Source organism: Anser brachyrhynchus, assembly GCF_964034855.1.
Source record: "Anser brachyrhynchus genome assembly, chromosome: 7".
NCBI classification, from domain to species: Eukaryota; Metazoa; Chordata; class Aves; order Anseriformes; family Anatidae; genus Anser; species Anser brachyrhynchus.
In genome coordinates this window covers 13588698-13610290 of record NC_137701.1, presented here as the reverse complement: position 1 = coordinate 13610290, position 21593 = coordinate 13588698, and the positions used below count along the sequence as shown (strand labels likewise).

At 39.2% G+C, this 21593-nt stretch overlaps 1 protein-coding gene across 9 annotated transcripts in view; it reads right to left on the bottom strand.

Annotated features, from left to right (window-relative positions):
- The window catches only part of DIP2A (disco interacting protein 2 homolog A), a gene marked incomplete at its 3' end in the record, with an annotated part of 118131 nt that overhangs the window by 22384 nt on the left and 74154 nt on the right, over positions 1–21593 (bottom strand). For 6 of the 9 annotated variants that reach the window (XM_080600308.1, XM_080600310.1, XM_080600309.1 and 3 more), the window contains 13 exons: positions 21284–21386; positions 20142–20206; positions 19725–19818; positions 19133–19252; positions 16847–16961; positions 15593–15732; positions 8261–8397; positions 7022–7102; positions 6406–6533; positions 5184–5298; positions 3844–4045; positions 3186–3295; positions 2968–3048 (listed from right to left, as the gene is read on the bottom strand). In XM_080600308.1, coding sequence (XP_080456434.1) covers positions 2968–3048; positions 3186–3295; positions 3844–4045; positions 5184–5298; positions 6406–6533; positions 7022–7102; positions 8261–8397; positions 15593–15732; positions 16847–16961; positions 19133–19252; positions 19725–19818; positions 20142–20206; positions 21284–21386 — 1491 coding nt within the window. Of the gene's footprint in view, positions 1–2967; positions 3049–3185; positions 3296–3843; positions 4046–4192; positions 4280–5152; positions 5299–6401; positions 6534–7021; positions 7103–8260; positions 8398–15592; positions 15733–16846; positions 16962–19132; positions 19253–19724; positions 19819–20141; positions 20207–21283; positions 21387–21593 lie in introns of those variants that run through there. The other 3 variants (XM_080600313.1, XM_080600314.1, XM_080600315.1) reach the window with 3 other exon arrangements.

Below are 21593 nucleotides of genomic sequence, written 5' to 3'. Positions count from 1 at the left end.
TCCAAGGGAGAAAAAACAGTAGTATCACAGTTGTTTTAGCAGCAAGTGAAGCACTTCATCTGCTTTGTTTCATTTCAGAGTGTATGAGCATGGGTTACAGAAAGCTATCAATCAAACATTGTTTTCAAATTGTTAATGCTACCCTGATTACAGTGCTTTCCTCTTATTCAACAACTCTTTATTCTATTTCCTTATCTCCTATTACCTTCTCTGAAGATTGGTAGTGACTGTAATCATTTCTGTTCTACCGTGTGGAGAAGGGGTCTAAGAAAGGGGCCCACATAGAATCATAGAATTGCCTGGGTTGAAAAGGACCTTAAAGATCATCTAGTTTCAACCCCCCTGCTCTGGGCAGGGCTGCCAAATATATGTATCTGGAGGCACTGTCCAAACTTATGTTTACACTGTGAGATCACACAGTGCATAAACAGCAGAGCCCAGAGGCTTTGGCTCTGCTGTATCATAGCTAGGCCATAAACCTTAATGGTTTCTCTACATTCACAACAAAAGAATAAATAATCACAAAATCTTAAGTCAACCACAGAGCTTCTGGAACAGAGAAGGCAGGTATGCACCTGGTCAAAAACTTCAAATTACAGGCAATTAAATCCTACCCTCCTATCTCCTTCCAGTGGCACTTTATCCAGGTGTACATACAGTGGCCGACTAAGCAATCAAACCTCACAGCTGTAGGTTACCTGAAAGTTACCTTTATCTTTCAGGAATTAGGTGACTATGGAACTACTCTACCATACACACCTAAATCTCCAGGTTTTGCAATTAGCATTCTCAGGAGTGTGAAGAGAACTCTGCAATGCCTTTGATACAGATTTGCTATTAAAGGGACAGAGAAGCAACCAGAGCTGCAGTTCGTATGCACTGTCACGTCTACATCAGTGCATCTCCATGTTGTTGAAAGCACATTTCCTGCAACTATGTATTTGGACAGTCTTCAAATGGAAACAGATGTATCTTTGGATTACTTAGGCATTCACAAAAAAGTCATGGAGATTACTGAAGGCTTAATCCAGATTTTGATGTGAACACAGTGAAGGTCGTTTTGCTTCCCAGTCTTAGGAAATGACTTATCCTTTCTGAGACTACAATCTGATATAAGAAAAACTGGTAGGACAACCACCTCAGAGGGAAACAGAGACTTAAATCAAGCCTCCCACTATACAGATAAGGATTATCACAGCAAATGTCTGTTACATAAGTATCCAGTTTCACATCCAAAACAAGCTGCCTCAGCCCAAGCTGTTTGATCCAAAGCCTAATCTGATGCAGAGCAGCACTGTCATCCAGCTCGGTTTTACTAAGAAAACTTGCTGAAGTGCAAGTCTGTGAGCTAATCATGCACAATAAGAACAGTAAAATCAGACAAGTGAGATGGGAACTTTAGCAGCCCAAGGACTGGGGAGAAAAATATTGACATGAAAAGGTATGAAACAGAAGTGTTTCTCATGTGGAGTGGTGAACACACTAATGTTTAGCATTGCAGTTTATTAGTCCGAGCTATTTATGGCATGTGTTCACCATAAGATAATTTATTTGTGCTTAAATTCTGTATCATCTTTTTGCAGAGTCGCCCTTTGTCTTTTTGCAAAAAGTAAAAGTTGCCTGAACAAAGTGACCCAGAAAGGGACTTCTTCACGTTAGAAAACTTCCCTCTTTACTCTGAGAGGTAAACCAATTCTACGGATGGCTTTTAACTATAACCATAATGAAGCAGTTTCACCATAATAAAGAAGCTTCTTATGCTAAACCAGAGTCTCAGGAGAAAAGTCAGAACTTTGAACCATGTCCTAAACCATTTTGCCTGTCTGAACAAGAGACCCAAAGGCAAATCCCTTACTTCACAGGACTGTTGCTGGACCTTCTGGAAGCCCATTTGTTATCTCACATATCTGCGGTACAGTACAGCACAGGGTAGACCCAATTTGTCACTGGGCTGTTATCATCATTGGAAGAGTAGCTAGTGAGTACAGGCTCAAACCAAAATTGACTCCTGGAGACTAATCTTGCCTCCTGGAAAGAAAGGAAGGTAGAACAAGGGGGGAAAATATGCCAGAACAGAAGCAGAAGAATCTAAATCATCTGAATATTATGAAACACACACAGCAGTACTGCTCCTCAACCTCAGGGATGCTGAAATACTGAGGAACATAAAAAAGCACAGTTTTTGGGTTTTTTTACACCTCCTTACAAAGTGTTGGATGCTTGGGGTTTGTGTACACTCCAAAACTACTGATAGTCAAGTACAGAACAGAGTGACTACAAGCAAATATGATCTATCTGCTAAGAAACAAGACTGTTGCCTTGTCATATATCATAAGGGCTACAAAAGCCCTAAATAATATGTATATATAAATATATATACACCGCCTGTGCTGCAAAATTGAAGCATTTACTTATTCGTGTTTGAGTAACATCCTTTTTAGGGGGGAAAGGCTAATAAGGACAAGGCATCAGTGTCTCCTGAAGAGTATGCAGTGCTTCTGGAAAACAGGACTCCAAAGCTGTTCCGGGGGCTCTCTGCCTAGGCTCTGTATCTTCTAGTGAAAAAAACCCTCCAGCTGTGATTTCCTCTTAGGCTTATGCTCAGAAACAAAGACAAAACTGTGACTTCCATTAATATGACGGAAGTTGTTTTCCAGCAGGAAACACAACTGCTGCCATGTTTTTAAGTTAGAAATGCAAAACGCACACTAGAATTTTAGACATGGAATAAAATTCCAGATGTAGAAAAATTATGCTGCTTTCTAACCACCAATGATTTATATTTGCTCCAGAACCATGACATCACGCATTAAAAAATAACTTGAAGCATTTTAGGAAAAAGACTTCTATTTGTTATTGTCTTAGAATTCTTGGAGATCTTGGAGGTCTTTTCCAACCTTAGTGAATCTAATTCAAACAATCCTTTAGTGATCTTGACCTTAAAGTAAAATCTAAGATGCATTTCACCTTGGAATTCAACAACAAGAAGAGGGGATGATCTGGAGTTGTCTGAGCTCGCCACTGAAGAACATCTGCTAAATACAGGAACTGAAACAGAAAAAGAATAATAGAAAACATTCAGATTCACTACAAATGCCCCATGCTTTGTTCCAGCAGAACACCATGACTGTTCTTCCCTAACTTTGAAGAAACCAACTCTAATATTACTAGGATGCTTGAATTACCTTTCTTGCCTGATCATTATCCTCCAACTGGGTAACATCCCTCCCTGAGGCTTGTGCAATTCTCTTTCCAGCAACAAGGTTTCCTACTATCATTGAAGCAGGACCAACATCTGCATTTTAAAAAACAGTGCAAAATAAGAAAAATAATATGTAATATTATTGCAACAATCAATAATTCAGACTGCAGATTGCTAGAAATGCCACTTGGAATATAGACAGGAAAAGATGAAAAGCTAAAACCAAAGATCATATTCCATAGAATAAGAGAGAGGAGGATAATATGGTACACTAAAGCAGTCTAGTACTGACTCAGTAAGCTGTGGTCTATTTGTACTTCTGTTCTCTTATGTGAGTTACAGTACGTAAGAAGACTCGTCTGTGCAAGATTGCCAGTACTGGAACAATTTACAATATAGTTATGGAAGCATGAAAATGGGACATGCTGTCTGCCTTTGCATTTACCTGGGATTCAAGGTAGACCATAACACCCCCACTGAGCTCTAGGCTGCTCTGACAACACCACTAGCTCTGCCAAGTTAGGCATCTTGAAGCCATCGAAGATGCACAACCCTGAGCTCTCACATTGCTACCAGGTCACTCTACACATGCCCTCAGAAACAGACACGTAGACCTAAGCAACATGTTCTGTTTCACTCACCTGGTTGTTTCTGTCGAGGCTTAGGCAGGTTAGTAACGCAAGTATGTGGACACATCAAGACATTACAAGGGTGCAGAGCACCTTCTAAAAAGCGCTGCTTGGTTTCTGAAACATGAATTCCTCCAAGTGGTGCCTTTGGCAAAGTGTTGGCTGGCACCAAGGCAAGACAGTAGACGCCCACTTGGTGAATGCTATCAATTGCCTTGATGGAGAGAAAAAAAAACAAACAACAAAATATTCCACATTATCAACTGGGATGTAGATAAAGCAAGAATTCTAGTCATTTAATAACATTAAAATTTTTACTTGCACCATAATTTGCAAATAAAGGGTCCAATTCTGCACTCACTGAACTCATAGAAGTTGTGCCATGACTTCAATGGGAGCAGGAGCAGACCCAGGACTTTGCTTGTGCACGCTATCAATGGGAAGCCACCTGCACATCAGGGATTAGGAAAGTCTCTTAAAAGTGGGCAACAAGTGCAGAGATTTTAAAAAGCCAAAACTATATCACAGCAAATTTAGCACGTATGGCACGATCACAAAAGCACAGTAGAACATAAAACCACAAAAATAGGAAGGGAAACATCTTGCTGCCTAAAACTTAGGTGTCCATTTTAGCTATGACACTTTTAAAAACAGAAATAACTAAATTTTCTCTTGTGAAAAACAGCTTATTACCAGGTATTCCCTCCAAAAAGATTAAAAACTGAAATTAGACAGAAACTGTAACTACAGAACTGCGTTGTGCTTAAGAGGTATCTATCTTTTTTCCCTTGTTTTCTCTAGTTTTCCCTTAATTTGTCCCCTCACCAGTCTTCTTCTATAACTGTGCTCTCACTTTTTACTTCCTTATAACTGCTCAATTCATTCCGAAATCCTTAAATGCAACTACCAGAATTCCACTCCCTCCTGACCCCCAAGGAAGCACAATACAGTAAGCAAGGGAAAAAAGTTTTCACTGCTTACTGTTGGAGATGTAGAATAAGAACATTAGTGACTTAGATTTTAGGGTCTGTTTTGCTAATTGGCACTAAGTAACCTTAAACATTTTCAGTCTTAACTCTCCCAGCCAGTATGAAATCAGCAGAAATACAAAGAATTAAAACAGACAGAAACTGTCATTCTAGTAATACTAAGTTCAAAAACATTCTGAAAAGAAGTCTTACTTTTTACAAATTTTTTTGTTAACTGTCAGCTCTGAAACACATTCAAAGTCAGCATATTGTAACTCTAGTTACACTGAAAGTTTTTTCTTATGGAAAACAGATGCTCTAAGATTCTCATTTCATTCATTAGCCTTATTCACCTGGAAAGAGAGAAAGGACAGATCTGACTACCTGTAGAACCCTGCTCATCCACTGAAAACTATCCTCCTCTGATGCATCAGGGCGCTGCTCTGCCACAAGCACTATTCGATCATCATGCAAAACGGTCACAGAAAAAACTGCTATCCTAAAACGCAAAGGATAGAAGAATGATAGGATGCAACATATGATGAACATAGCATGGCTTATTATAATATGGCAATGACTGCAATCTTCAATGGTACTGCTTCAACACATACAAGTATTAATCATGCCAGATCATTGCAAAACCACAGACAAATTTAGAACAAATGCAAGTTTATTTCTGTAAAATTCTATTGGGGGTCAAGTGAATTTGCAGTCACTAATGTAGTATGTGTTTAACATGGGCAGGTTCCATACATGCAAGGGCTAGGCAAACCTTGCCTATATAGCTCCATCATGCACACTAAACCTGTTGCTCTTACATACTTCATCTGTCCTGAAAGACAACAATTATGCCAAATTACTGGCTAGCATGTCTTGTGATGTTTGCACTGATGAATACTTACTCCCCTTTTGTGAATTAAATTAGTTTTAGGCTTGCAACTTCTAGGACAAAATATTAATCATGTCTTAACCAGGTATCTGCCATTATTTTTATGACATGTGAATTGAGCAAGTGATGCAAAAATGAAGAGAGCTCGACTTTGTGAGTCGGTAATAGTTCTGTGTCACTGTCACAGCTGCAGAAGAACAACACTTGAACTAAAGGATTCTCAACTGAAGAGCAGTAAGGTTGTTGATACAGCACACACACTCTTTGAAAGTCTTTCAACAGCACTTCCAGTTTGTTCTTTAGAAGGTTGCAAAGCTCTTCCCTAAGCCACTTTGCATAAGACTGCTCGGGTGGACAAAGGGGAGTTGTATTTTACATTCTGTATCAAGCTTCATTTGACTGTCTTCAGAGAAGCTTTGAAAGAAGTTTTAAACAGACACTTGAAGTTTGATGTTTATACTATCTGAAGATAATTGTAAATTATACAGAAATCTACTATGCAAGAAGTAGGATGTCACTATTTGTCTTCCAAATTAGTAGTGACAGCCGAGTTCTTATTTGGCATACCACAACCTAGTGCTATCTTTCCTGGAAAGTACACATGTAAAAATTCACATGAGGAACTCCCACATACACTATATTGCTTGTTCATTGCTTGCAGATGAAAAAAGAGCAACGAAGTTCAATCAATGATGGTGAAGTTTATAATATACTCACCTTCCCCGGTAGACAAATTTCATCGGTTCTACTGCTAATGCTGTGGCTACTACATCATCTGCATTATGTCTGCGACCACTAACTGTCATTAGGCCATCCAATTTTCCTACCACAAACACCAAATAGTCCTGAAAAGAAGACAAGATTAGAAAAAGAGAAGGAAAAACCTCCTGGCAATATGCCTGACTAAAACCAACGATATTCACAATATTGGTGAGGTCACTGCCCTGACATAGAATTGTGCTCAGTGCATCTATGGTCACACAGGAGTCAGCTCGCTGCCTACATGGGCTGCACAGCTCAAGGCATATAGACACTGACTTCCAGCATGGACTTGAAATAGTATCACAGCTGCCACTAGTCAAGAGGCAGTTGAAGACATGGGCCAACTATTACTGAAAATAAATGAAAATACTGCTCCCTTAAGGGGTAGATGCTAGCTTGTTTCACCCTGGCTTCACTTCATCTGCAAGCTGTCATAGGAGCTCTTCTGTTCTGTTTCCCCACTGGCAACCTGTCTCCTCTTCGTTATATACCAGATCACTGGGGTGGGCATGTGTCATTCAGAGGTGGGAGTCAGGAAAAAGTGAGGCCAAAACTGCTCATTCACACTTACAGGACCCACAAAGCCAAGTAATCCTGTTCTTGTAAAGGGTTGATCTGAAACAGGCACACCGGTGGCCGTCACTGGAATGGCCTGAAAGAACACAGAAGAAATATTCACACACACAGTAGTAAGAAAACTAAAGTTAAAATACTTTCTGCCTCTGTTTCATTGCAGCTGAAAAAATCAGCTGAATAATTACTTGATGACAACATTCACTATCATGTCAAGTATGAACAACACCTTTTAGAATAATGAAGAACACACTAGTCCATCTAACTCAGGTGGTTTCCTTGCCTTTTTTTTTCTTCAACTGTTGCATTACATCAGGTATCTCACTGGCTAACAATAGTGCTGAAAGCTAAGGTGTTTAAGATGTTAAGATTAGGCAAACTGACAGAAAGAGGCTTTTTTGAAAATGAAGACCATGGTCAGGATTTCTCTCACCTCTCTGCTAGAATTCCATACTTCAGCCAAGTCTTCAAATTTTTGCCCACTGCAATACTACTGCAAGACTACTACTTCCCCTCCCTTTTTGCCAGAACAGTGAAAAATTGAAATTAGGGTACCACTGTGAGGAAAAATCTGGGTAGAAAGAGCTCTTTTGCTTTAGCTTGAGAAACTGTAACGATTATGACTTATATCCTTACTCTCTCTTCATCGAAATACCCAGGAACATAATTTCACGTATCCGAACTTTTTGGAATTCTAAGCATTGTAACAAACAAACACTAGAGTTCACTTTGAAGAGTACATACTACTTGCAATACACAAATGAAGCTTTTTCAGTAATTTATTTTATCTGCACAAATGCAAATTGACTGTATGAAGAAGCTCACAAATACCAAACTAACTTCTCTCTGTCCCAAGCTATGCACCAATAAATTGAAATATCTTCAGGTAACTTTACATAAGACTTATGGGTTAATGCAGAATGAAGATAAATTTAAATGCCAACACGGACACAACACTGGATTGCAGAATATATAGGCAGCTGACTGCCTGCTGATGGTCCTTTGTATTGTGGTTATAAGAGAAGGAATTTCAAGTTCTGACATGAAGAATGAAGGACAGTGTATTTCACCATGGCTTTTTATTTAAAAAAGGAAAGTAATAAAAAATAAAAAGTGGAATAAATAAAAATGAATGAATGAATAAATAAATAAATAAGTGGAAGAAAAGATAAGATTTTCAAGAATAAATACCAGAATTACAACAATTGAACTGTACATTACACAGAGAAATACAAACCTCAAACACATTTTTGGTGATTCCAAGAAGGCCAAAATATGCCATTCCAGTTGCACCTGAATTCACACATATTTCTCCAACCTCATCAGCTTTACACAGATAAGGAGTCCCATCCACCTTCACGACACAAACATTTGCTAAAGGAGAGGAAAAAAAACAGAATCATAACATTGGTATATTTCAGCAACTGATACAGAAGTTACTTGGCTACTGGTAGACAAATAAAAATTTTAATATAATTTATCTACCAGCTACAGAAAAAACACAGCATGCAAGAGAGCTCTCTTTCTGACAGCCTGTGCAATATGATCTCCAAGATGAAAGATGCAAGTTTGCAAATGCATTTTTTTTTAACAGCGCTTCACAGCCTATGTATCAGCTGCAACTGACTCCAAAACTGTAACAATTGCTTTTCAATATGAAGGCAGGTGGCTTCTTCAAATTAAAGCTCATATGAGAATAAAGATGAAAAAGAAAAGATATTAAATTACAGACATACCACTCCTTTTATTTTATTATTACACTTTTGTTTTCATAGTATCATACCTTAAGTTATGTGAGAAACACATTAGAAATGGAGAGAAAATTAGGCCATTATATTTTCTCACTGTCAGGTCATGATTTTTCTGCATTATGTCCCATCTTCTTTTAAAGCAGTCTTCCAACTACCATCTTTCAAGAGAGATGTCTCTTGCTGAACCTAATCCCATGACTACACATTATTTGTTTCCAAGCTTCAGTGTGATGACTTCATCTTCTTCAGTGTGACAACTTTCTTCAAATCATTAGGAGTATTTCATTTCATAAAGGTCCTACTACTATTATCCTCCCGTTACTTAGAAGAAAACCAATTTTCTTCTGAAATCTCAGATCTTCCAACACTGACATTTTCTTATTTTTAATCATGGAAATACACACTTGTAAACCAAATGTAACACTGATCTTTGCTCTGGCCACTGGTTATATATCTGACTTCTGAAGCAACTGTTTTTTAGAAGTTTCTCTGGCAGAAACCTTTTCTCTGGCAGACCCTTTGCTTATAGCGGTTGGGATTTGTCTCTTCCCATCACCAACATGAAAAGAAAAAGGATAAGAAAGGAGAAGGCGCAACAGGGCAACGAAGTTTAGCTTACCACTTACAGACAAGATTAAAAAGAAATCAAAAAGGTCATCTTAGCCAATATGAAATAAACAGAGCCTTTGAAAAACAACACAAACTATGCCATGAATTAATTTTCTGCCCTTTCCCATTGCACCTGCTTCCAATCCAGATTATCAGAGTATTTTGCTGTCAAGTGTACTATATGTAAAAAGGAAAGATTTCTATCAGGACCCTTTCAATGTTTTGGACATGGAACATATCTCAGATATGAAACCTAGATAAGGCTGACAACAGCCATTATGAAGGAGCGCATTACTGCATTCCAATTTAGCCAGTCTTAACTCATACTACATATAGCCCTTACTTTTACCATTGTTCAACCAGAACAAAAAGAAATCCTAAGTGGAACATAGCACATTTTATCTGAAATTATCGCATGATACAGCGAGTTCTGCTGCAAGCATGGACCAAGTTGCTACTTGATAAAGTGATTAAGGACACTGTCAAGTCTCAGTGAAGTATTCAGTCCTCAGCAACTTATGTCTGAACATGAAAGACAATAATTCACCCTACAAGTAGACCAACCTCGAGATCATCTTGGTTTCATAAAAATTAGATAATTTTTAGAACAACAGATTTTTATTATTAAAGAGTGTGGGACCCTGTGATATTAACCTTCACTGACCAAAGAAGGAGACTGCATGGTCAATGGCTGGTACAGGTCCAACTCCAAAGTAGAACAGGAGTTTCAGCTGCTGAAAATATGTGTGAACTACGAGGTTGGAAAGAACCACCAGTTCATAATTTAGTCATTCAGAAAAGCTCACTAAAAACATTAGAAACATTAAAAAAGGCAGTTTATACCTTTGTGACAAATTGAAACAGATACTTTATTACCACAAGAAATACTAGTCTTCAACTCATTCACAAACACAGAGAGCACAGCCGATTAGCCTGCGGTTCTGAACTGATGCTCCATCTGTGAAGCCTAAGGACAATCCTATCACCCTGATCAAGTCAAACAAATACTTACCAGTAACCAATGTATGACATAGGTAGTCTACACATACATTCTAACAGCAGGCATAGTTCTGCCTTGCCATGTGTTACTGCAAGGTTTTCCTTTTGCAGTACCTGTAGAGCCTGTACTTGGGCTTCTTTTTTTCCTGCTTCATGTGTGCTATACAAGAGAGCGCATCTACCACCATTTCAGTCTCTCAACAGCATCGCATCTGAAAAAGAATTAGAGAAGGGAAAGGTAGATGGGACAGGAATGTACATGTGGACTACACATCATGAAGAATACTGATTACTGGTAGGAAAACTTTCTTTCTTCAAATGAGTCCACATGTACATTCTTACAGATGGAGTCTCAGGAGTTAGCCCTGCCACGAGATTTCTGGCAGAGGATAAGAATCCTACTGTGCAAACAAATGACCGAACTGATACCCCTACTGAAGACTGGACTTAGCTTTGAATATTTCAGGAATAGCACCACATGAATGTGAGAATGTTGGAGGTCTGCACAGCAGATAGCTACAACAGAAAACTACTGCCACCAAAGATACTTGATATGTGTTAGAAAGTGCTTTCATTCCATTTTCATGGTTTCATAGCAGATCCATATGCAACTGTTACAGTGTGCCAATAGTGGAATTCCAGGATCTTCTTGTAGGAAGCAAGTCTTCCTGAAAGGCCTGGGGCCATGAAAATAAAGAGAGGGCCCTCCTAGCACTGCAGGTGTTACAGCTTCTGTTACAGAGGCAGGAAACCTCAGGAAAAATAACAAAAAGCTAGGATAAAACACCTCTAACCACCACTGTTGAAGGCACTCGCAGTAGTTCCAGAGAAACCTAATCCTTGAAGAAAACAGCATATGAGGCTGTTCAATGGAAGGACCTGAATATTTTCCCACTCTTCTGGAAAGGGCATTAGGCATAAAGTAAGGGCATTCATAGACAAAGATGAACAAGAATCTAGACTCTAAAGGTGGTCATGCAAGTATCCAGAGCACAACATTTAAATTGGAAGAGAACATCTCATCGTAACTGTACCCATCACCACAGATCTCCAAAAGGAGATCTATAGTGGGAGGATGTTGTGCTGTCACATGACAGTGTGAAGCCAAATGGAACAAAGGACTGACTACTATGATAAATTCTGAGGGCTAAGATGGAATACTGTTTCTTCACATTCGCAATGTAAGGAATAAGACTAAAAGCATCATGAAGTTGTCCTGTAACAGCTCCTTTCAAAAATCAGTAAAAGGCACTGAGATATAGGAACTAAATTTTTCTGCAATGAAGAGGCATCATGATAACCACCAGAATCTGCATAAATGTTTGCTGAGACACAGACATCCACAAACTGATGACAAAGCAAGCATCCTAACATCCTGTTCTTTTTGCAGAAGCTTAAAATCTGGCTCCAACCTAAAATTTTCTGTTTGAATGTAAGAAAGTAACTGCTGCAGCACTTTTTCTATGAACCAGGTTTTGTATGATTAGGAGCTGTACGGATATAGATGATCTGGATTAGATAGGGTTATTCTACTGTCAAAGAAACAATGTGAGGACAATTTCTGCAAAACAATGGAAATGGTAAGCAGCAGGGAGGCAAAACTGAGTCCCCCTGACCAGCCACATCCTAGTGTAAGATACTGTAAGCTTCCAAGATGATAGGTGACATGTCAGTTGCATCCCAATTGATGGGAAAGTTGGAGGCTGAAAACAGGAAGAAGAGAGGTTTGGTACTCTCACTACCATCTTTACCAGTCCAATTTGAAAAAAAAATGAACTAAAGACCATTATGAGCCAAATACTGCTTCTTACCAAGGTTGGTTCCGAGACAGAAAGCATGCAAAATAGCCCAAGCTCATCAACAGGTGAGACGAAACATCATCCTTGCAGGAGCTACATAGGAGTTTTCAGGGAAATGTGTACTAGATTCTCTCCTACAAATTCCCAAGCTATCTTTCATGCGGACATTTCTTTGTGGATGCTTGCACTTCCCTGGTGGCTCTTGTGATTGGCATTCATGCTAGATAATCAAAGTGAACAGCCAAGGCAACTGAAGAGACTATAGCATCTAGAGTGGCCTATGGGTTAAACAGCAGCAACATAAGACATCATGCTGGTGCTAAGGGCTCTGTCTTATTTGCTGATTAAGACACTGTAAGAAGGTGGACCCACAGTGTCTCAGAACGAATAGCAAGGTCTGCAGAAAAGGAAAGCAGAAGCGGACACTTTATGTCCATGACCTTTTAAGCAGCTGGCTCCTGAATAAAGCACACCAGGGATCTTCAAGGGCACTGAAATCAAAACCATTTGGTTTGACTGAACAAGCCTCAGCAAGACTACTTGTTCTTGGCTAGGAGACTACTTTCATAGCACATTTCATAGGAATTATAGAAAAGCCCAGCTTGAAAGGGACCTGAGATCTAGTCCAACCTTCATTTGACCAAATGAAATTCAGGAATGTGAGCTCCTATGTTGTAAGATATTTGAATGACTAAGGCATATAGTGACTTCCAAGACCTTACAGAAGTATTCAGTAAGTATGGAATACAACCTTCAGGGACAGCATGACACTCAAATTAGGCCTTTGGTGAAAGCACTGCAATCTAAAGAAAGGGAAAAAACAGGGAAAGATCAAGACTCATCAGTCTGCAGAGTAATTAAAAGTGACAAGTGACAGGCAAGGAAATGGTGGTATGTTCTCTCCTGTGTGCCAAACACGAAGTGAGAAGGGACAGAGCACATCCTCCATGATACTACACAGGAAAAAGCATAAAACGTACAAGGCAAGGCACAAGTATATCCAATACTAGAATGTACACACAGACTCATTTGAAAGAATTCATTAAGTTCTTTAAGACAACAATTTCTTTTCATTTGGCATAAATCTAATTTAAAAAACTGCTTGTTTTTGTTTTTGTTTTTAAAGAGACAGTCACAGGCAACAAAATTCTTAGATTATCACCTAGAAAGCACCCTCTTATCTATGTTCTGACTTACAGAATGTACAGAGATGTTTCTGCTAAACTATACTTTCAGACATAGAATTTTTATCATTCTGTCAAATTGAAATTAATCTGCCCTATAGACTAATAGCTTGATGCTGATGAGAGTTTTAAAACAGTTAATGAATTAAGTCACCTAACTTCAGCTTAACCTACAAGTAGTTTTGCCACTTAGTACTATCTTTTAAAACATCAATAGCCATCCACAAGAAGTCATATCACTCCAAGGCATAAGACAGATATACACTTTACTATCCCTCATATCAGACAAGTCACTCCATCTTTCTCACTAAATGTATAAAATCATGGTAGTGATACCAATTGTCTGTAAATGACATCTTAAAACATATCAGCTTAGAAGAGATCTCTGAATATTAACCAGCTTTCTTGGGCCTCTCTCCTCCCCGGAATGTTATCCCACAGGACTCTTTCAAGCCAATTCATGAAGAGGCCAAAGTCTCCTCTCCTTAAGTCCAGCATTGTGATCATGCTTCTTCCCTGCTCCTTCCTCTCATGATCTGGAATACTGCTATCTCTTGATCACTGTATTCTTCAACCTTCACATCCCCAATGATCTCCCCTCTCCTTTTTTTGTGAGTATGAGGTCCAGCAGAGCACCTCTCCTCAGTGACTCCTTTATCACTTGTGTCAGGCAGCTGTCATCACTGCACTCCAGGAACCTCCTGGATTGCTTATGCCCTCCTGGGTTGTCCCTCCAGCAGGCATTAGGGTGTTTGAAGTCCCCATGAAGAGCAGAGCCCATAGATGTGAAGATGCTGTTGGTACAAGGCCTCATCCACTTCTTCCTGGTCAGGTGGCCTAAAGTAGAGACCCACTACAATGTCACCTGTACAAATCTGCTCTACCCTTACCCATAAGCTCTTAGATGGCTCTTCATCCATTGCCAGGCAGACCTCCATGCACTCCAACTATTCTATCACGTAAAGGGAAACAAGTCCTCCTCATCTTCCTAGCCTTTCCTTCCTAAAGAGCCTTCCACTGCAACCCTCCAGCCATGCGTGTTCCTGTGTGACATGATTTAAGCGTTCCTGCTCCAGCAGGGGGACTGGACTAGATGATCTTTCAAGGTCCCTTCCAATCCCTAATACTCTGTGATTCTGTGATGAGAGCCATCCCACCATGTCTCTGTGATCCCAACACAACTGTAGACCCACAACTGCACACATCTACTTGCTCATGTTTATTCTACATGCTGCGTGCATTAGTGTAAGTGCACTTCAGAGAGGCATCCCAGCATGCTGATTTCCCAGAGTTTCAGTGTCACAGATTTATTAAGAGGAAATACCAAAATTGCCACCTCCTGAATTTTTAAGTTATTCTTGTTAATTGCATATCCAGCACCAGATAAAACATATTCTTCACAAAGATTCTAGAGCAATTCAAAATGAGAGTCTGGCAGCAGCACATAAACTCACTATTAGTTTCAAAGATGAAAAATTTCAATGCTAACCTAAGTTTCTAGGCCATAAACAAACACTAAAAGGTGGGTAAAACCACATCAGGACAAAGTTAGGTCTTGGAATGTTGGAGAGCTAAAGATAAAAACAAAAAAGCAGCAATAAAAATAAAGTCTTCAAAAATAGTAAATTGCTGCCAGATATCAAACAATCTCAGCTAGGATTTGTTCTAAATCACACTGTGAAGGGCTGAGAGAAACAAAGCAGGTATCTTGAACTACACATGCTCCTGTGGTACACAAAAAGGCTTAGAGAACTGCTGCAGGTGCTGCTGAAGAAAAAGAACTGTCACAGCACGCATAGAGCAGCTGCAGCTCAGTATGGACACTTGGGCTATCGCTACGAGAAACAACTGCCAGATAAAACATAACATTTCCTACTAAGATTTAAGGTGTGTTTTTTTTTCTGCTGTACTTGTTATTACATAGCTGTAAATCAGTCTGCACTAATGCTAACAAATGTACAAAACCACAACTCTGAAAACCAGTCAAATGCATCTGCTCACACCAAAACCTATAGTTGTTCAAATTTATCATCAGTTAATTTCTACTGCAAACATTTAATAATTTAGTTGAGACAGTACTTAATACTGAAGTGTTCAGGTAATGTGTCAAAATGTAAGTCATACTACCTTGAAGATAATTCTCATTTACCAATTTCATTTATTTCATCGACACAAGCATAATAGTAAGATAAGTTAAATGGAGTTTGTGTATGAAATGTTTTCCTACCTCCAGGCATAATCTGACCAACATCCTGTACTGTTAAAATGGACAACTTCTCTTCTGTATCCACTCTTATCACACCAAAACTAAGACAATTCATAGACAACACTGCTTTTCCTGGAGGAGGCCCACCCAGTTCTGGAGGTCTGAAAAACAGAAAGTCAAATCAGAATGAACCAACAGACCAATGGGCTTAGGGTCATCATAGCGCAATTCTGTCAGGTCTGTTAAGGCTAACCAAAGGAATGGTTTTTCATCCTACACAAGCAAGAGTTCAAGACTGGTAATGTATTTTACTAGATTAAAAAAACAGTTAGATCAAAACATCACATAGCTTCCTCCCACCCTAAAATGTTACAGAGAGGAGTTAGATCTATTATGGGCAAAGTGTCAAGAATAAGTATTCAAAGGCTATATCTTCTGTCCAACAGAAAAATTAGGAAGTGCTTGTAGGCTTGACAGTACTCTCTGAGATGTATTGGTTGAGGACTAACAACTCCATTTTGTGCAGTTGCTCACCTTTTGTGATTTCATAGAACAGAAGAATCCAAGTGTTATTAAAAAAAAAAAAGTTCTTTTTTTTTATTTACTGCAAAACGTCAGTTCTTGTACCAGAGAATATTCCCCAATATTTAGTTTTTTTTTTAATCAAATTTTCTTGAAATGTATTTTCCCCCCAAAAGTACATTTTGTTCAAAACCACTGCCCCAAAAAATACAGCATTCACGTGCCTATTCATAAGCAAAGCATTCTGTTTTCTCAGCACATCACTTTCTATCTCTAGAAATTGAATGGTATTTTCCAGGCCAATTACAATTATTATTGTTTTTCTTTGGCCCCTTATTACAAGACAATATGTAAGTCATTGATTAATTGAATTTTCAGTATCTTCTTCCTCCCAAGTAAGCAAAAGTCTTGATTTTAGAGGCATTTCCTAAAGGTCTTACAGCAAACTCAGTGAGGATCAGACCCCGTTTTCCAAAACGGTTAAAAAATAGTATGGCTGACTACTTCTGGAAAGTATTACATTTTAAATAAATAAGTAAGTAAATAAATAAATATACATATATATATATAAATCCCCACTTCCTTCAGTGAAGGTGAAACCTACAAGCCTCAGACTTCCTCTATCTAGGTCTTTGATCCCCTTTGTGCATGTAGTTGTCTTTTTTTGACAATTACCTTAGCACCAGATACATTTCAATAGTCAAGAAATGTTTTCAGCCAAGTTCTCAGAAAAAAAAAAAAAAAAAGAATTACCTGCGAATAGCAACAGTTAGCGCCTCTGAGGAACTAGCACAGGGGCAGATTACTTCTGGTCTCAAACCTCTGGATTGAAATACATTCAGGAACGCATCACAAGAAGATATTGACCCTAAAAAGAACAATCACACAATTGGAAACATTTCTGCCAAGTGCAGGAAAGCTTGATCTGCAGAATTTCAAAATCTATGCTTACCCTAAGCTCAGTTGTACAAAGATTGTATCCTTGCACAGAAACTACACACTTTCAAACTGCCTAAAGGACACGGTAGCCTACAATTAGATTCCAGATTTGAAGAAAAAAAAAAAAGTGGTTAACAACAAATTCACAGAATGAAATTCTGTGACTCTTTGCATACTCAGAACAGATTTATGAAATTCTGCGTAATTTTTCTGAGGCAACGATCCATAAAACTTAATATCATTGAAAGTCTGCCAGTGATGCAGTTCTTTCAGTTCCCATACAAGTGTTTCTTTCAGATGCCACAAAATTACTCCTTAGTGATAATTTTGGCTGGTAGCAATGACACTGCTGAGAGAAGCCTGAGGGCTATCAAAAGGAACTTCAGGGGACTGGTTACTGGATGGAGTGGGTGCGCAGGTGTGGGTTTACGTGGCAAGGTTTTGGTAGTGGGGCGCCATAGACATGGCCTCTGTGAGAAGAATCTAGAAGCTGCCTCATGTTAGATAAGGGCCCCGCTGCTGGCCAGAGCCGAGCCAGTAAGCGATACTATCTGTGCCTCTGTGAGAGCCTGTTTAAGAAAGGGAAAACCAAACTGCTGCGGAACAGCAGCTGGGAGAGAGAGAGGAGTGAGAAACAGCCTTGCAGACTCCAAGGTCAGTGAAGAAGGAGGACAGGAGGTGCTCCAGGTGCTGGAGCAGAAGTTCGCCTGAGGCCTGTGGTGAGGACCATGGTGAAGCAGGCTGTCCCCCTGCAGCCCATGGAGGAGACCACGGTGGAGCAGGTGGACCTGCACTGACGGAGGCTGCGGCCTGTGGAGGACACCTGCAGGAGCAGGCCCTGGGCTGGAGCTGCAGCCCATGGGGGACCCAGGTTGGAGCTGAGTGCTCCTGATGGATGGACTCCATGGTACGGACCCATATCTGAAGCAGTTCTTAAAGAGCTGCTGCCTGTGGGAAGCCCACACACAATCAGTTTAGGAAGGACTGCATCCTATGGGAGGGACCCCACATTGGAGCAAGGGAAGAGAGTGACCGAGAAGGGGCAACGGAGACAAAGCGCTATCGACTGACCACAACCCCATTCCCCCACGCTGCTCTGGGGGAGGAGATGGAAGAGGGTGGATGGGGGGAAGGTGTTTTTGGTTTTTTTCCTTTGTTTCTTGCTTCTCTAGCTTGTTAGTGAGAGGCAATAAATCTTACTATCTCCCTACTCTGAGTCTGTTTTGCCCATCATGATAATTACTGAGTGATCTCCCCATCCTTATCTCAACCCTTGAGCCCTTTGCATCGTATTTTCTCCCCCTTTCCCTTTGAGGAGGGGGAGTGAGAGAGCGGCTGAGGTGGAGCTCAGTTGCCCACCCAAGTTAAACCACCACAGCAGGTGGTGTTTTCCTCTATCCCTTCAGTGGTGGGGATGGATACTGAGTGGACCTGGAAGGCCCAGCTGATCAATACATGGCTGAGAGGATGGTGCTGTTGCAGGAATTTGTTTTTTTTTTGATCATGGGGAGGCTTACTCAGCACCTGGCCTGATGGCTGCCCAAGGGTCCCACCTGTCTCAAAGGGGGAGACGGATTCTAGCCCAGGAGCTGGCAGGGCTCATCGGAAGGGCTTTAAACAAGGTGTGCAGGTGGATGAGGGGGGAATTAGAGGCTCAACAGACACGAGCCTGGGGGAGCAATGCCAGGGTTGGGGGTGAGGGCAACGGTGAAACTGAAGTGCATCTATACCAATTCATGCAGCATGGGCAACAAACAGGAAGAGCTGGAAGCCCTATGGGAATGTACAGAAATCAGACACATTGCAACTCAAATATTTTTTCTACCTGCACTACACAAGCAACTACTTCAAAACTGACATTATGATTTACTTTAAATTTAAAAATCCTGTTTCAAATTACATTGCCAACTATTCTTTATATAAAGAGTAACATAATGTTTTCTATGAAAGTTTCTCTCCAGTGTTCTTAGCAAAGAAATGCTGCTGTCTGACTTTCTGAAGATGAACTGCTGAGCTCCTACAGTACAGAAACAGTGTTGTGATTTAGAATGTACTTCAGTTCACCTTGGACTGACAGCTCTAAAATACACCTGTACTCACATGGATTAGCTCCGTCTGCCACTATTAACATTCGTAAAGAGCTTAGACTGACATCTCTCTGATCCCTCTGAGCCAAAAGTGACCAGTGCATATCACGTGATTTTACTACTGCGACACGGGCTGAAAATTAAAAGAAGAAAATAATTATGGCATGTGTGCAGAACAAAATAAAGACAAAATTTATTAAATTATATAAATATTTTTGTGTATTTACATAGATTTATTAAACAAATTACAAACTACTATTTAATTACTATGACCTGTCTCCAGATGGACTTGATTACAGAATTCAAATGCTTACTATAAACTCAATTAACAGGATGAGAAATAGTCATTGTTAAAGATCTATCAGAATAAGCCATCAAAGTTGCTTATCAATCAATCCATCAGGACATTTAACACTGTACTTGCAGTACTTGATTGCTAAAGCTGAGGCATCACAGTGGCAAAGGAAGTCAGCTGGATAAAATACCAGTGGCCTCACCTACAGCAGACATCTTATACAGATTTTAAATTAATGATGCTTTTTTTTTTTTAAAAAAATAAATCATCAGAGAAGAGGTAGGTAAAGTAATAAATACTTTAAGGTTACCTTTGTACGAGCAGACTTTCTGTATCCATGAAAGTGGATTAACCTTCATTAGCGCATAGGGAATACTGATGACATGCATCCTGTTCATAACACTCTGAGAAAAATATTCAAAAAAAAGTTTCAAGTGGTTCAAAGAACACACAGAATATCTTTTTAATAAATACACCAATATCTTTTTTAAAAAACACAGCTACAGCATAAATCTCCCGTTTCACTATCAGTGAAAACTATGTGTACAATCAATAAAAATTTAAGATATATCTGTACAGTCTGTTAGTGAAAAGGGACTATTTTATTCATAAAAATATAAATAATTAAATATAGTTCTCAAACTATGGTTTATGACTGCATTCTGATGCTAATGCACTACCCCAAAGAGAATCTTATTGCTGCAGTTTCATTCATTCAAATACTTACTGTTAGTACTCCATGCCAAAGGCCAGCATCTCTTTTGAAATCCAAGACATTTGTTAGTGTTTCAGCTGAAAACAAAGGAAAAAACAGGAAAAAAAGGAAAAATTAGATTTAAAAAGCGGTATATAGGCTGCTTAATTTGAAAGTGTCTTATTTTACTTACTACAATCATCTTAAAAGTACAATTATAGACTAGATTATTACAAAGAATTTAAGACCTAATTTTCAGTTTAATACCACTTCCATGTGTTTGTTACCTTTGCCAAAGAGCTATGCAGACTGAAACATTGCTTTTGATGTCAACTGCTGAAATTTTCAACTAAAAATTGTTGAGCTATATTTGAAAGAATTAAATTAGTGAGAAATATTATCACAGCTGTATTAAATTTTATTCTATGCTTTCTCTGAGAAATTCAAAAGCCTTATGTGATTCAAAACACAAAATCAAAGTTTGGCATAAGATCTAACCTGATTTTAGAAGGATGTCTTTTATTGATCAGATGAAATGTGCTTATCACTGACGTAGGATGATTACATGTAAAAGAAATGGTTCTTCAAGGTATGTACTATTCTTGTTAAGTTTTCAGAAAATACAAGAAAATACACAGCTATTTCCCAATAAACAGAACACTTCAGCAAGCCAGCCACATATTCATTCATTCCGTGGGTGACTGAGAACTCCAAGGGCTCTAAGACACATAAGTCGTCCCAGCCATAGAATCATAAAGGTTGGAAAAGACCTCCAAGATCATTTGGTCTAACCACCCCCCTACTGCCAATATCATCCACTAAATCATGCCCCTAAGCACCACGTTCAACCTTTCCTTAAACACCCCCAGGCATGGTGACTCCGCCACCTCCCTCATGAGTCTGTATACAAGGAAATGTGCATCTTCTATATCCTCAAATATTTTCAACAATCAGGAAAAGTGGAGTGCATATATAAGTGTTGGCTGGAGAAAGCTGTCGGCAGTTTCACAGTCTTATGACAAATTTTGTATGATGCTCAGAGAGAGAATCTGAAGTATGAGAAAGTATCTAAAGCTTATCTAAAGTTCTTTTAAGACAGTAGACATGATTTTGCAATGCAGTTTTCCTGGATAATCAAAGCTATAATCATCATTTTAAAGTTGTAGCTAACCTACCTTCTGAATAGCCACATGCCTGAGTCAATGCATGACAGTGTGCCAGCATGGAAGCATGAGATATAGTAATGCCCACTGTGCTCCCCTCTTTACTTGTTTTGTACTGAAAAGAGAAAGTTTACACGCTCATTAGTTTAACAACAAAATAAAGAAAATTTACAGTAGTGAACTTAAAGGATATTTTATTATAAAAAGGAGGTGATTTTTTTTTTAAAATAATCAAAGAGCTATGTAAGAGATGCATTTATGTTCAGCAAATAGTCTAATACCATAGGAAACCTGACCATTTCTCTACCCCAATTAAACAGAT